The 16972-nt window shown below is 45.3% G+C and overlaps 1 protein-coding gene across 1 annotated transcript; it reads left to right on the forward strand.

Annotated features, from left to right (window-relative positions):
• Nucleotides 1–7021: 7021 nt before the first annotated feature.
• On the forward strand, nucleotides 7022–16461 carry TUBB (tubulin beta class I). Its single transcript, XM_030197416.1, has 4 exons — nucleotides 7022–7235; nucleotides 12697–12805; nucleotides 13237–13347; nucleotides 13918–16461. Exons 1-4 carry the CDS (start codon nucleotides 7179–7181, stop codon nucleotides 14973–14975), a joined length of 1335 nt encoding a protein of 444 aa, XP_030053276.1. The 5' UTR covers nucleotides 7022–7178; the 3' UTR covers nucleotides 14976–16461.
• Nucleotides 16462–16972: the final 511 nt, after the last annotated feature.

Here is a 16972-nt window from a genome sequence, read left to right on the forward strand (position 1 = left end):
CTGTTGTGCAGAGTTTGGGTAACGGTTTCACTTCTGGAGAATTCTGTTGATCCAATAAAGGAGATGATGAGAGTCTGCAGAGAATTTTCCAAGGAATATTATATTCTCAGTTTAAATGGCTAAAGGCCAAAAGTAGTACTACAGTTTAGAAGCCTGAGAGAAATACAAAGCATCCTCAGCAGCGGTTGGGGAAAAGCAGAGCTGCCAGGTTACACTGGGCCAGGTCAGGCCAGTTTTAAGCCAGTCCTGGATTTCTATGATGCATTGCGGAACTGACAACAAGTAGAATCAGGGACTGCAAACACCGCCCAGCTTTTGGATGCGAGTTCAAAACCAGGCCTAGCCAAAATGTCTCCCTTCTGGAACTGGATAACTTGGCAGCTCTGGAAAAGGGTAAAACCTAGGAAGGGCACACAGGATTAAGGTTGCCAACTGGCTCCAGCTTCACCTGTGATAGGGTTGATCCAGTCCTGGATTGGCCTCATTGCATGCAGGAACTTGTAGTCTTGCTGTTCTTTGGGATAATTTCTGTTGCTGGACCACTTGAATGGAACAAGTTGCCATTGGACCTCCACAAACTTCAACTGAGAGCTTATTAGTTCATTTAGCTTATGATGTATCTTGAAGTATTTGTGGTTGGACTTTTTTGTGAGTGTTCTCTGTGGGTATTTTTTTTAAATAATTATTTTTATTTATGATGTAATTCTGTTCTGCACCTTGGATAAAGATGTATTATAAATGTTAACTCTTAATCCTAAACAAGTCCCTGCATGCAACGTTTTAAAACCTGGACTGGATCAACCCTGGCAGGCGAACACAGAGACAACTATTACATATTGTGTTGACACTGTAAGTAGTATACTATCCGCCTTATTTTCGAAAGTGATGGGCGCCCAGATTTCGACCCAAATCAGGAGATGGGCCCCTTTCTCCCGTGGGCGCCCAAATCGGTATAATCGAAAAGCCGATTTTGGGCGTCTTCAATTGCAATCTGTTGTGGAAATGGGCAAAGTTGAGGGGGCGTGTCAGGCGTGGTGAAGGCGGGACTGGGGCATGGTTATCGGCCAAGGAGAGATGGGCGCCCTCGGCCAATAATCGAAAAAAGAAAGGCGTTTTTAGCGCGAATTTGGGTCATTTTTTTTACCCTTTTTGTTCACAAACAAGTACCCTAAATGACCACATGACCACCGGAGGGAATCGGGGATGATCATCCCTGACTCCCCCAGTGGTCACTAACCCCCTCCCACCATAAAATAACAAACTTTAAGAACTTTTTATTCCAGCCTGTATGCCACCCTCAATGCCATACCCAGCTCCATCACAGCAGTATGCAGGTCCCTGGAGCAGTTGTTAGTGGGTGCAGTGCACTTCAGGCAGGTGGACCCAGGCCCATCCCCCCCTACCTGTTACACTTGTGCTGGTAAATGGGAGCCCTCCAAACCGCCCCCAAAACCCACTGTACCCACATGTAGATGCCCCCCTTCAGCCATAAGGGCTATGGTAATGGTGTAGAGTTGTGGGTTTTGGGAGGGATTTGAGGGGCTCAGCACCCAAGGGGTGGGAGCTATGGACTTGGGAGGTATTTAATTTTTTTTTTTTTACTTTTTACAAGTGCCCCCTAGGGTGCCCGGTTGGTGTCCTGGCATGTGAGGGGGACCAGTGCACTACGAATCCTGGCCCCTCCCACGACCCAATGCCTTGGATTTGTTCATTTTTGAGCTGGGCGCCTTCGGTTTCCATTATCGCTGGAAAATGAAACCGCCCAGCTCAAATTCGCACAAATCTGATGCATTTGCCTGGCACAAACCGTATTATCGAAAAAAAAGATGGACGCCCATTTTTTTTTTTCGAAAATATGGTCTGTCCCGCCCCTTCACGTACCTGTTCTCGGACATAGACGCCCATGCAGATGGGCGTTCGATTATGCCCCTCTATGCCATACTTTGTATTGTTATTTGAATATTTTTACTGCTGTAATTGTCTATTGCTTGTGTTTGATTTATTCTTGCTGTATATCGCCTTGAGTGAATTCTTTAATAAAGATGGTAAGTAAATCCTAATAATAAATAAATAAATAAACTCTACAGACTAGGCACTAATCTGTAAGGTAATGTGTAACTAGTATAGTGCTTAACTGCAATGGGGCATACACATGGATGGGCCATGGGAATGTTGCCGAACACACCACATAACTCACAGAATACTATCAGTTGTGCACACTGATTGGCATACTCATTATTCCTTACCTACCTCTTGGTCCCAGATTATAGAACTGCCCCTCCTCCCTACCTATCTTTGTTTTATAGCCCAAAATAGAAGATTTTTGCATGTCCCCCCCCCCCCCGGCATATGGAGTAGCCTAAGTACAAACCGTACAAGGAGAGACTTGCCGACCTGAACATGTATACTTTGGAGGAAAGGAGAAACAGGGGTGACATGATACAGATGTTCAGATATTTAAAAGGTATTAATCTGCAAACAAACCTTTTTCGAAGATAGGAAGGCGGTAGAACTAGAGGACACGAATTGAGGTTGAAGGGGGACAGACTCAGGAGTAATGTCAGGAAGTATTTTTTTCACGGAGAGGGTGGTGGATATGTGGAATTTCCTCCTGCGGGAGGTGGTGGAGATGAAAATGGTAATGGAAATCAAACATGCGTGGGATAAACACAAAGGAATCCTGTTTAGAAGGAATGGATCCACGGAATCGTAATCTTAGCAGAGATTGTGTGGCAACGCCGGTAATTGGGAAGCAAAACCAATGCTGGGCAGACTTCTATGGTCTATGCCCTGATCGTGACTGAATAGATATGGACAGTGTTTTTTTTTTTGTAGGAAAAAAGTACCAGTACTCATTATGGGTGGGGTGACCGCCTATGGCTCCACCCCTATTATAGCCACACCCACATTGGCCACACTCCTAATACCAGCCATGGCGCATATAAACAGGCATCACTGAAAATAAAATAGTATAGGAGAAAAAAATAACATTTGATTTCTTTTCATTATAAATAATTTCTGTAAGCTGTTACAGATCCAGTATACCCAGTGAAAATAAGACAACCGATGTAAATTCTCAAATTGGACATATTCCAAACACTAAAATTAAAATACAATGATTTTTTCTACCTTTGTTGTCTGGTCACTTTGTTTTTCTGACCATGTTGGTCCCAGTCTCTGATTCTGCTGCTCTCTATCAATTCTTTTAATTCCGTTTCCAGGGCTTCATTTCCATTTATTTCTTTACTTTCCTCCTTTCTTCTTCATTTCTTGCCCTACATCCATAAGTAAAAGTTAGGTCCTCCTCCATGGAATTGACTGGAGGAGGTATAACGTGGATCCAACTTTTGCCTATTTTCTCTATCCATGTGCATTTTTCTCCTCTCTTCCCTTTCCCTCATCTCCATCCATGTGTCTCTTCTTCTTTTGTCTTTCCTCCCCTCCATCCATGTCCAGCAATTCTCCTCTCCTCTGCCTCGTCCTTCCCTCCATCCATGTCCAGCAATTCTGCTCTCCTCTCTATCCATTTCCAGCATTTGTCCTCTCTCCCCTGCCCTCCCCTCGTCCAGCGATTCTCTTCCCTGAGCTCCCACTCTCATCCATGTCCAGCATATCTCCTCTCTGCTCTCCCCTCCCATGTCCAGCGATTGTCCCCTGTCCTCCCCTGTCATCCATGTCCAGTGATTCTCCTCTCTCCCCTGCCCTTCCCTCCCATCTATGTCCAGCGATTCTCTCTGCCCTACCCTCACCTCCCATCCATGTCCAGTATGTCTCCTCTCTCCCCTGCCCTCCCCTCTCATCCATGTCCAGCGATTCTCCTTCCCTCATCCTCACCTGCTATCCATTTACAGCGATTCTTCTTTCCCCCTGTCCTACCCTGCAATATATGTCCAGCGATTCTTCCTCCCCCCGCCCATCCTCCTTCTCTTGCTGCCTGCCTGCTTGATAGTTCAGGCCCCCTCCCCAGCATCAGCCAGTGCAGCAATTAAGAGAGGCTGTGGCGTCGGGATCTTCCTTCTGCGAGTCCCGCCTACTTTGTTTCAACATCCTGTTTCTGCATAGGCGGGACTCACAGAGGGAAGGCCCCGATGCCAACAACCTCTCTTAATCACTGCACCGTGCTGCTGAGTCGCAAAAAAAACGTAAGGAGGGTTGCAGGGAAGAGGGGAGCAAAAGGAAGGGTGCAGGACTCACTGGGGAAACGGTACACTGTACCAGTGCATACCGGCACAAAAAAAGCCCTGGATATGCATGGGCTACAGTGTAAATTTTCAGGGGCTTTGACATTATCTTCAGAATTTTTAGTACAAGAACAGTGTTGGGCAGAATTCTATGGTCTGTGCCCTAAGAACAGCAAGGACAAATCAAACTCGGGTATACATATAAAGTATCACATACTACGTAAAATTAGTTTTTCTTGTTGGGCAGACTGGATGGACCGTTCAGGTCTTTATCTGCCGTCATTTACTACCGTGTTTCCCCGAATATAAGACACTGCCTTATATTAATTTTTGCGCCCAAAAAGGCGCTAGGTCTTATTTTCAGGGGATGTCTTAATATTTCGGGGAAACACGGTTGGCCCGCCCACCTTCCCTCCGTCGCTCCTGCAACTACCGGTAACCCCCCACCTGAGGTCGCCCCCCCCCACCCGAGATGGCGCTCCCACCCGAAGTCGCCGGACCCCACCCCCCTCCGTCGCTCAGAAACTAACCTGAACTTAAGCCTCCTTTCACTTTCCTTCCAGTTCGCAGGAGCAGCAGGGCAGGGCAGGGCAGGCCTCTCCTTCCTTCCGAGCCCCACCCTCGCCTGACGTTACGTTACGTCAGGCGAGGGCGGGACACGGAAGGAAGGAGTGGCCTGCCCTCCTACTGCTGCTGCTTGCTGCGAACTGGAAGGAAAGTGAAAGGAGGCTTAAGTGCAGGTTAGTTTCGGAGCGACAGAGGGGGTTGGGGTCCGGCGACTTCGGGTGGGGGCGCCATCTCGGGTGGGGGGGGACGACCTCGGGTGGGGGGTTAGTTTCAGAACGACGGAGGGGGGCCCGGCAATCTCAGGGGGGGGGGGGCCCTACTTACCGGGAAAAACAAAACTTTGCTAGGCCTTACTTTCGGGGGAGGCCTTATATTTTCTAAGGGCACCAAAAACCTCGGTAGGTCTTATTTTATGGGGATGCCCTATTTTCGGGGAAACACGGTATGTTACTATGTAATTGTTAGACCATCAGGCTAAGACTCAGGGAAACAAGTTTCAAAACCTAAGCTCCTTGTGATCATAGGCAAGTAATTTAACCCTCCATTGTCCTCAGGTAGAAATTCAGAGTGTGAGCCCTCCACAGATAGAAAAACACTTACAACACCTGAAGATGGTCTGTTTCAGTTAGGCTTTGGGCTTACAGGCGTACATTAATGAAATGAAGATCACTTCTGTTTTCCTCAGTAAGGGCCTTTTTCCATCAACTGTTTAATTTTTTAGACACAAACTGGAACAGTCTTGGGGCCAGATGCATCAAAGTTGCCATGCTGGCAGCGATCGTTTTGAGCCAGTTTAAACCAGTTTAGCGATCATGGTATCGAGCGACAAATGCACAAAAGCCTACAGCGACCTGTTTACTGCATTTGCAAATGCACAACAAAAATGCTATGCAAACGTTCTCATTCAAATGAAGGCACACAACTATAAATGTAACACATTGCCACCCTACCTATTATCAGCACTGTTTTTTGCTTATATCTGCCTGTTTGAATTTCGATTACGCTATTCTCTAGGGCATCTCCAACTTACCTATTATCAATACTGTTTTCTACTTGTATCTACTTGTTCAAATTTTGATTATGCTATTCTTTATGTAACACTAACTGTTATCTCCCAATCTATTATCCACCAATAACGATACATTGTAAGCCACATTGAGCCTGCAAAAAGGTGGGAAAATGTGGGATACAAATGCAATATATAAATGATGCACAGCCATTTACAGGCGATGCACAGAAAGGACCGCACACTTTTAATGTGAAATATTTAATGGGTGCTCAGGGCCTGTCGATAACTTCAGGAGCTGTCATCTGCTGTCAGCACAAGCACATCCATAAAAGTGAGTGCATAAGCGCTGTCATCGACGTGTTATTTATGCGTGCGTACGTATGTGAACATCTGTGTTGGAGAAGCCATGGCTGCACATGGTCCCTGTGGGAGAAAGCCCAAGTTCTCCGACATGGATGTGCTCTGGCTTGCGCAGCTCATTGTAGTCAATGAAAAGCGCCTCTTCCCCTGACAGGATAAGACTACAGTCACCTCTCTCTCTCTCCTGCCCCTCAACCAATGCAAAAAATGAAGAAAAGAAAAGGGGAAATTGAGAAATGAGAAACATCTCACACTCACAGACGAAAATGTGAAAGCACACAAAAGAACGTAAGCAAAGTGGGTCGGCACATGGTAACCGTCTGCAGAGTGATTAAAAAATTGCACATGGAGCGGGGCTTTACTGGCGAGTGACATCTATCTCACAGGCCTAGGATGCACATCTATGATGCAATCTTTTTAGACATGCGTACAACAGCTGCAGTGCTGTGCTTAGTGAATGACTATTGTGCGCATGTGTTTGCAACACCGCTACCGTGGACTTCAACAGGTTAGCGAGACTTTCATGCATTGACCTTTGTATTTCTGTGTGGCTTATTAGCACGCAATTTTTTTTGATCAGTCATTTTTACAAAATTGATATCCTGTAACATGGACCTTTACATTTCCAGTGCTTTGTTTCTTTGATGCATCCGGCCCTTATGCCTGTAACTCCTTCTTTAACGCTTTTAAACTGTTGCCCTTTTGCGTCACTAACCCACTGCCCCATAAAATCGCGTCAGCAATATGAACAGAAAAACTACAACTCCCAGCATCCTTTGCGACACGAGCCGCTCCCTAATACTTAGAATTTCTTTTTTTTTCTCCCCGTTGTGCAGATCCTGACGACCAATCAGGGACAGCCTGCTGCGTCTTCGTGACAAAGGGGGAAGGGTGATCGGCTGGCTAGCTCGCTCATATCTGGCGCGCAGTCCTCGTGGTTTTTCCCATTGTCCTCCCACGTTCGTAGAGGAAACGTTCGCTGCCTCGTGCTCCCGGGAACGTTCCACTCCGTGTGTCAGGATCTTCCTTCTGATACCCGCCGGCTGCTGCAGTAGCGCAGGATGAGGGAAATTGTGCACATCCAGGCCGGCCAGTGCGGCAACCAGATCGGGGCTAAGGTCAGCCAGCGCCCCTGCAGAATTTTTAAGCTTATATTGTTTAATACAGAGTTAGATCTAAGTTTATTCCTTCTCAGTTTAGAGAGAGAGAGAGAGCGCATTCTGTCGTTTTGGTATTTAGCTATGTACTGTATAGCTGTCTACAATGTTATAATTTGTTTCTTAAACACGTAGTGAAAGGGTAATTGACTTTTATATTTATATGTAACTCTTAGGTTGGTTACTGCAAGTTATTTTAAATGCAAGATTTATTCCATTAAAAACATAAGCTAATGAATTTGGAGTGGGAGGGGTCAGAATGTGCCTAGGTTTTGTTGCTGAAATGTTCTTAACGTTTCTGATTTGAAAGAATGCACAGGCTTCCTGTTACGTCTCAGGGACGGGTATTTGGGCTGTTGTGGTTGGAAAAAAAAATCGGTTAGAGACAATGCCTTTAACTTACAGGGGGAGGGGAGGGGGGGCTTGTTTAATGTAGTATAAGAGTGGATCTAAAATAGGTGTAAAAAGATGAGTCTTCAAAGAATGGCGCGGTTGAGAAGTGGGAATAGGTTTTACTTTTTGAAGAAAATAGTGTGGGGAGGGGCGGGGAGAGAGACATATCAATCCTGTTATAATGTAACTTCTTAGGGACAGATACTTAAATGAGCAATGTGCGCTTAAAGCCCTAACGTCTACGCGTTTAGCGCCAAATGACCCTTTGCCGCATGGGAGGGGTTTGAAAATATGCGACTTCAAGTAAATACGTATAAAAGATCTGCTTTTGTAATTAATCTGACGTAGCAGCTTTTTCTTACTCTTCATATATAGCTTAATTATTGCTATCATTTTGGTTTCTTCCTAATTGTACATCCTTAATTAGTAGGTTTGCCGAACGCACGCATACTTTTGAAAGGAGGGGGGGGGGGGCTCGTAATTTTTAGTGCCTTTGGCTTAAGGGAGTGGCACTGGGATGGTGTGACTCGAGCTCACCAATTTCATCTAGTTATTTGGGAGAGTGGAGATATAGCAAGAGAGCAAATTCTAATCCTAGTTTTACCAAATACATTGTAGCTGAGATTTTCGTCCCGGATGGGCAAGGGATACAGAGTTGCAAAATGGAGGATTTTATTGTAACAAAAGAGGGCGGAGGGAGGTGAGATCAGCTCATTTCAAAATGCAGCTTTCAGAAACTCCCATCCTGACGTCTCGAGATTGCGATCCAATTTCCACACCCTCTTGATCTATTATTAAATATTAATGACAGCAAATTGTCAACTCTTATGTGGATATCGCATTTTTTTTTTTTAAATGTAGAGATCGCCCATTTAGAAAGCGCAGGAAGCAAGGACAAAGAGTGAAATGCGAACCAATATAAACTATGCAGCATCAAATTGAATTTAACTGAATATTTGGGGAGGATGTATGGCGTGTATGTATATATACATGTATATAATCAGATCTAATTTTATTTTTGTTTTAATTAAAACTTGGATGACTAAGGAGAGGAAGTTGAATCAGAAATGGCGGCAGTGTGAAGCCGAGTCAGCCACGTCCCCCATCTTTTTCCCCTCCCTCCCTCCTTCCTCCTCTTTTGTCTGCATAGAAAGCTCTGCAGAGCAGACTCACTTTTCTCATGAATTTTCCCTCAAACCAACCTGTCTGTTTCCCAACCATTGGCGACTTGATCTCCTCTTTGACCATAAGACGTCCAACCTTATTCTCTATGGCTGTAGAAATGACTAGCTCCAAATTTTCTAACAATTTTGGACTATTTCAGAATTTCAATCCATTAGGTATGCTGAAAATGGGCGTGGAAGGGGAGCGATCCAGTGAATCGAGAGGACGGAAAGTATTCAGATCGCATCAAGAGTGCATATAGAAAAATGATTATTTTCTTTCCTTTAAGCCTTTGGCCATTAAAGCCGCCCATGCCTGTGGCTGAATGCTTTCACTTTCAATTGTAATTCAAATCCATGCATTTTAAACAGTGTGGGAAGGAAATAGACCCCCCCCCCCATTTCAAACAGATCCGGGTACAGCAGATCTTTTGTAAGGGAATAGGGGTGTCCTTTGTTTTGAGATGCAATATGTAAACCCACCCCAAACTAAAATGTGAATTAAGTACATTCAAATGTTTATTTAGGTGGCCCTTAATCACTTGTGTGGTAATCCTTTTTGCCCACCTCTAAGAGGCAATGACATAAGTACATATTTTTTTTAAAGGCAAACAATGTAAAACTTTTTTTTTCCTAATTAGCTTGATGCAAATTAGATCCTTGCAGGACTCCTGTACATTTTTGGGCAAATGTTTAGAGTTTAGAACTTTGTGGTGTTTAAGGCAGTGAGATCTTCTGGGACAAATCTTCTTTAAATCCTTCTTTGGTTTAGAAAGGTAGAAAATGGATTGCATGGGACTTAAGGTTGGGGCCTTCTGTCTTTTGGGGATATGTTTTTTTTTTTTTTTTCTAATTTGAGATGTCTGTGGAAGATGCTTGCAGGTATTTCAACTCGTGGAGGTTTGACGCAATGGCTGCATTGGTTCAAAGATGCCACCCTTGTTCTGCCTTCTGTCCCCCTTTGTGGGAGGGTGTCAACATAATGGGTTTTATTTATTTCTGTAGACTTCTAACTGAATAGGGATTCTATTTGCATTAGATGGGTACTCATCTCTTCACAATTCCTGTACCCAGAAGGGAGCCTGTGATAGGGGCACCTCTCATAACTCACTTTTTCTCATATGTATAGTCTTTTGGAGGGAGGGGTTCTGGAGCCCTGGTGAGACTCCAAAGCCCAGGTTGGACCCAGGCATGTGTGGCTTAGATTACAAATCTGAAAATGTGTCCCACCATAGAGCTAAATTAGTTGCAGTAGAAAAGGAAAACTAGCAATACCAGACGAATCACTGGATATTAAATACATTGTTAATCTTTTATTCATATATTAAAGCTCAGATAAGCATCATGGGTGGTGATAAAAATGCATCTCACCAGACAGAAGGATCAGAAATGCAGCCCAAGAATTTATAGGCATACGTGGATATTTATATTTGCAATTGGTAAGCTAATGAGGAATCCCCCCTGGGAGTGCCATATTTGGAACAGCGTGAACTGCAGTGAATTAGTCCCTGCTGTCTGACATGGCTGCTTTAAGCCAATGGGAGGGTCCAGTGTTAACATGGCCTCATCAGTTTGCAGGGAAAGGCACAGCATTGGGTCCATAAATGCAAATGGGCTGCTTAAAGGGGAGGGGGGGAATTGATCACATGGTAGCCTTACTGGAGAACTGTTTGGGATATGCTGATCTTAGCCTGTATGGAGGGGGCTGTGACATTCTGGCTGCTGGGGCAGTGTTGTATCTTGTTCCTGCCCCACCCCAACTCCTTGCCTTTGCTAACAGTGACCTAGTGCTAACTGGGCTTAATCTCCACTGTCTGCTGGAGGTTTCCATCGGCCTTCGGGAGGATGGCGAACAGCGTGGGGGTCTACTTGGGGGGGGGGGGCATTTCTCACTATAGAATTCAATACTAGATCTGTACTGAATAGCATACTTTACTAATCAGCCGGATACAAATAATGAAAAATATTTAACTGAATACAAATAATGGGCATTGAGCTTTAACAAAATAAAAAAAAGAACCTATGTGAAAGAAATCAGTTGTTTCAGTAGATTTATTATGGTAGAGCTCCAGATTATTCATATTCAAATTTAAATCGCTATTTGGTTTAGCCCCACTCAGTACAGTGACAAGCCCAGTCTGCTCATAGGCATTACACCTCTACTCCCTCTTGCATGCTGACATCAGCACAACCCATCTCCTTTTCACTGACTCATTGCTCCTATCAGATGGGCTGGCCTTTTTGTGTACATAAATGTTTATGGACTAGCCATTTAGAGTTGGCAATGAGTGAGTCTGGACTGTCTGTTTCATTTTACAGTGATGTGAGACTTTGTAGCCAGGTCAAACTTCAGGTTTTAGGGTGTTTGCAGTAGCTGATGTGTGGGGAGGAGAAAAAAAAAAACAGAGTGGCAATGGGATGCAAAGCCAACAATGCGTTCTCCCTTTTTGCAGTAATTGTCTAGATGCATGGTGAAGCTACTTTTTTTTTTTTTTTTTTCCCTAGGCAGTGCTGCAGTAACTTGGAGTTTAAGTGTGAACTGAGCAGATCAGAGCTTGCAGTACATGCCCGTTCCCCATTTCAGATTTGATCACCTATATAAAGTCACTAAGTGGCTTACAATACATTTTTTTTTTTGGGGGGGGGGGGGGCAACCACTGACAACTATAAACAAAGACAAGATCACCAAACATACTTACACAAAAGGAAGGAGTACAGTGGGGAAGGTTACAATTGCAACAAATGAGAGGGGTGATACAGGTGCAAATCGGGAAAGCAGTATCATACTTTACCAGTCAGTGCGATTATTCAGAAAAAAGAAATAGTATCTAGTAGGAACAAGGGAAGACGAGAACTGGATTAAATGACAAAGGATGTTGATTGATTCACCACTTAACTTCCCCTAAGGTATGGAGAAAAGAAGATTAATCAGGGAGTGATGCCAGAAACCATTCCTCTTCAATTTTGCTTCCCCCCCCCCCCTCCCGGGAGGAGAGGGTGACACTAGTAGAGACATCTTAAAACCCCTATTTACCCATTCATCTGAATCCTCCTTCCCTACCTTTCTGGACAACCCTGTGCTTGTAGAATGTGACAGGTAGGGCAGAGAACAAGGGTTTTTGGGGATAGTGTAAGCATCATGTGGCAAATCCACTTCCCACAATCCTCTGCAGCTGCTGGCCTGGCTGGGGGGGGGGGGGGGGATGTGAATGAGAACAGGCGTATTGTCTGGCCAGGGCTGGATCTTGGCCCAGTGAGTTGTTTCTTCATCTTGTGACAAACTGGAAAGATCACCACTACCTCTCCATCCCCCCCTTGCTGACAGGAAGTCGGGTGTTCTATAGAGGGCAGTTCTCGCTCTGTAAAGTGCCAAGGGAAGGGGGTGTCCATCTGGAGAATTCTGTAACCCACTAAGTCATGGCTTTTGTTCATTCAGCCCAGGCCCTGTGCTCTTCTCCTCCCTCATTCGTATCTGCCTGGATTGCTCCTAGCCTAAACTTGGCTACAGCCTTACTTCCTTCAGATTATTGTCTCTGGAACGGCCCTGGCCCTGCCTTCTACTCTGCTCTGAGACATTTTCTTCAAATGCCTTCCACTGGTGTCTTTGTATCTTCACTCCTCATAGCTCCTGCAGCTGCCCCTCACCCCTTCAGTCATTTAATTGTCTTAATTTCCCTTCCTTTCTCCTCAATTTTCAAGATAGGGAGGTCTGTACTGGACAGTGTGTGTGGGGGGGGGGGGGGGGGGAGAGACTCACACTTTTTCTGAAAGGGAGGTGCATGCTGGATGTTTGAGGGGGAAGGGTGTCTATATAATTTGTGTGTTTTCTGACCTTGGACTTTTTTTTTTTTTAATACATACTCTAGTTCTGGGAAGTGATCAGTGACGAACATGGTATTGACCCCACCGGCACCTACCATGGGGACAGTGACTTGCAGCTGGACAGAATCAGCGTGTATTACAATGAGGCCACAGGTAAGGTGCTGGCCTTGCTATAAAGTATAGGGTTGGGTGGGGAAGAGAGCTGCCGAGGACAGCCTAGGTCAGTAATACATGAGCCTTGTGGCTTCCAACTCACTGGGTGGAGCCCAGGGCTGCTGCTGTGACAATTTTTGGGCAGGGTACTAGCTGCTGCTATTGCTCATGTGTTAAATTACTGCAGTCCCAACTCCTAAATTATGGGATGTAATTTTTCCCTGTTGCAAGGTACCTTGGGTAGCTATTATCAGACATGCATGGCATGTATTTGAAGGGTGGCTGTGTGGGCTGATGCATGTACAAATATGTCATTGTCCTGTGACATCATTCAATACAATCTTGGCTAGCAGGAAGGGAAGGGGATTTTAAACTTTCCTAACAATAGCTGTGCCGTTTTTCTTCATGTTGTTCCTTCATGCTTTTGGTAGGTGGAAAATATGTCCCCCGTGCCATCCTGGTGGATCTGGAACCTGGTACCATGGATTCTGTCCGATCAGGACCCTTTGGACAGATCTTCAGACCTGACAACTTTGTCTTCGGTGAGATGTGGGAGATAGTTGCTTTGGGATGGCGTAGCTGGTACTCTGTGTCAAGGGCAACGTCATTAAAATATTCTCTGCCTTTAATTAACTGAATTTGAATAAAGCTGAATCAGGATTGAATAATATCTGGAGAGGGCATTTAGAATTGGACCCTGATTGGGGGGGGGGGGGTACTTATCTCTTCTCCATGTAGGATAAGACAACTGTGTATTAACCACTCCAGAAAGATATCTGCAGGGTAAGCTGGTTTGGCAATGACAGACATGTCCCAAGACTGAATAATCCATTTCACTTAATTAAAAAAAAAAAGCAAACAAGAAATTGCTTATTTATAAGATGGGTTTGGGGTAGCGGGGTTGGGTGGGGACTGGGAGGATCAAGTTATAGGGGTTAAACATGCCTGAGCTTTTTTTTTTTCTGAATTATATGATCTCCAGTTACCTCCCTGGGTGTGTAACACTCCCAGCTTAATATCTTAACCTTAAGTACCCTGCTCTGATTTACTCAAAAAGCCTTTTTAGTTTTAATTTTAGCCAGTAATGATTTCACTGGTCTTGTCTTTCACAGGCCAGAGTGGGGCAGGTAACAACTGGGCCAAGGGCCACTACACAGAGGGGGCTGAGCTGGTTGATTCAGTGCTGGATGTGGTGAGGAAAGAGGCAGAGAGCTGTGACTGTCTTCAAGGATTCCAGCTCACCCACTCTCTGGGTGGGGGCACAGGCTCTGGCATGGGCACACTGCTGATCAGCAAGATCCGGGAGGAGTATCCAGACCGCATCATGAACACCTTTAGTGTGGTGCCCTCACCCAAGGTCTCGGACACTGTGGTAGAGCCCTACAATGCCACACTGTCTGTCCATCAGCTGGTAGAGAACACAGATGAGACCTACTGTATAGATAATGAAGCCCTGTATGACATCTGCTTCCGTACCCTCAAGCTGACCACACCTACCTATGGTGACCTCAACCACCTGGTCTCAGCCACCATGAGCGGTGTAACCACTTGCCTCCGCTTCCCTGGCCAACTCAATGCTGACCTTCGCAAGCTGGCAGTCAACATGGTTCCCTTCCCCCGCCTCCACTTCTTCATGCCTGGCTTCGCTCCACTGACAAGCCGGGGCAGCCAGCAGTACCGAGCCTTGACGGTACCTGAGCTGACCCAACAGGTCTTTGATGCTAAGAACATGATGGCAGCCTGTGATCCACGCCATGGCCGTTACCTGACAGTGGCAGCCGTCTTCCGGGGCCGCATGTCCATGAAGGAGGTGGATGAACAGATGCTGAATGTGCAGAACAAGAACAGCAGCTACTTTGTGGAGTGGATCCCCAACAACGTGAAGACCGCCGTTTGTGACATCCCACCCCGGGGGCTCAAGATGGCAGTCACCTTCATTGGCAACAGCACAGCCATCCAGGAGCTCTTCAAGCGCATCTCTGAGCAGTTCACGGCCATGTTTCGCCGCAAAGCTTTCCTCCACTGGTACACAGGTGAGGGCATGGATGAGATGGAGTTCACCGAGGCGGAGAGCAACATGAATGACCTGGTCTCTGAGTACCAGCAGTACCAGGATGCTACTGCAGAAGAGGAGGAAGACTTTGGGGAGGAAGCAGAGGAAGAAGCCTAAGCCAATGTTAACATGTCTGCCATTTTTTTTTTGGTATCTTAATTTTCTAAACTTTCTCCTTTCTTTATGCTCCAGTGTGACATCTGAAGTCTCTCCTTTTACTAAGCTTTGTCTTTGGAGGGTGGGACAGGGATGGTTGGTTGAGTGGTCCAAAGATCAGTGTTCAGTCACTGTATGCGTTGGACTTTTTCCTTATTTGTGTTTGCCATTCTTAAATTATTGTTGAAAAATGCCATTAAAGAGCTCTTTTTTTTTTTGCACCCTGACTCTTGCTTTTTAACCCTAATCTCCTACTTCCTCTTGCCTTGTCCATGTTTGACTAAAGCTCTGTGTGTGTGAAAAGGTTTTTGTGCAGGCCTTGTGGTAAAATTCTGTCTGAGGGTCGAGTTGAAGAAACATGATTGAGAAACACAACCCTTATACAGTAGGGGGAATTATTCAAAGGATGAGAGAACATTCCCCCTTTCCCAGAAGTATCTTGTAAACTTGTACCAGCAGGTACAGACTTGAAAATGTTGAAGTGATTTTGAATGGACCCCAATTGGGCTTGGGGTCTGGTTTGGCCCTCACTTGCCTTTATTCTCCTGCCCTTTTCTTTGGGGATGACCATCTGTAACCCTTACAGCAAAGGGACAAGCTTTGGCATATAAGTGAACTTTTTTGTATTTAGTATTTTAATAGAAGGTCCAAAACATTTCAGAGGGTCCCAACTCTATACAGGCATTTAGTACTGGACTATTGTGATCCTGTACTTTAGGTTACTGGGGCCAGGTTGACTTCTTCCAGCTCAAGTCCTGAGAGGCATCTCCACCTCCAGATGCTGCCTGCTAGCTAATTATAGCTGCATATATGGTAGTAAGAGGAGGGAGAAGTTAAGGGTGAGCCTTCCAGTCTTACTGCAAGTTGATCACTGTAGATGAAATTAAGATATACTGAAGCTGCCTGAGGAAGGTTTGGAGTCTGGTTCAAAGGCCATCTGTAGGTAGTATAGAGCTGGCTATTAGAAATAGGAATGGAGGGGGCAGTGGCATGTAACTAGATGAAAGTTAACGTAGGTCACCAAGTGCCTGCGGCGAAGAGTAGTCCCTCTGAATCCTGAGTCACAAGTGAGGGAATTTGGGGTTCTGGTTTGTAGTCCAGTATTGGGAAGCATTAGCCTATCCCTTATGGAGAAGTGGCAAAAACTTTGTGAAGGGGAATAAGGAGCATGGCCTGTAACAACATTAAGCGAGCTGGGAGCCCCATGGGGAGAGTTAGCTCACTTTGCTGTTTGAGTTTGCCAGGGGCGGGGGTATTGCCTGAGTATGTCCCCAAATTCTGACAACCTGGTGTCCCTCCCCCCAGCTTTTGTTACAGTTGAGCTTTCTTATTAGGAGTTTTTTTTATCATTGTTTTTTGCTGCTTTTCTTTTCTATCTGTTTTACTACCAGTTTTTTTTTTTTCATATTGAAAATTACCTGTGATGGAATAAAACTTGTTTTTAATTGCCTTGCCCTTTTTATTTTGTAGCCTAATTCCACATATAACTGTACCCACCATGGGGAGGGAGTGATTTATACAAAGTACAAATTCTGGTGCTTAACAGATATGGATGCCATTTTGTGTTCCCCCCCCCCCCCAATCGAATTGTAGCTAATTTCCTTTAAGAAACCCAATACATCTGTTTGGGGGGTGGGGGTAAGGGGTAGCTGGCTCTAAAACTGAGTGAATTATAGGCTGAAAGCAAACTGGAGAGAGTTAATCCTAGGACTGCTATTTTTTCTCTTGAGCAAAAACAACCACTTCCCTCCCCCCCCCCCCTTCTGCCTGCAAAGGGGGGGGGGTGTCATTTTAAAGGCGTTAAGCATAGGGCTAAGTTAAGGTGTAACTACTGTTCCCTTTAAGCTGAGTGAGAGTCCTGCCAGTAAAGGTGCTGTTTTCATTATCACATTTTCAAGAATGAGGGACAGGCAGGGTCTGTAGGACTCTAGTGAATCTACCTGTGCTGTGCCTTGAAA

Source organism: Microcaecilia unicolor, chromosome 3 (assembly GCF_901765095.1).
Source record: "Microcaecilia unicolor chromosome 3, aMicUni1.1, whole genome shotgun sequence".
Lineage (NCBI taxonomy): Eukaryota > Metazoa > Chordata > Amphibia > Gymnophiona > Siphonopidae > Microcaecilia > Microcaecilia unicolor.

What these genes read in the sequence shown, in the direction of transcription:
- TUBB (XM_030197416.1), top strand. Translation starts at nt 7,179, where the DNA reads ATGAGGGAAATTGTGCACATCCAGGCCGGCCAGTGCGGCAACCAGATC. An exon ending in GTATTACAATGAGGCCACAG is followed by an intron (nt 12,806 to 13,236) that starts GTAAGGTGCTGG and finishes TGCTTTTGGTAG; the next exon opens with GTGGAAAATATGTCCCCCGT. An exon ending in ACCTGACAACTTTGTCTTCG is followed by an intron (nt 13,348 to 13,917) that starts GTGAGATGTGGG and finishes TGTCTTTCACAG; the next exon opens with GCCAGAGTGGGGCAGGTAAC.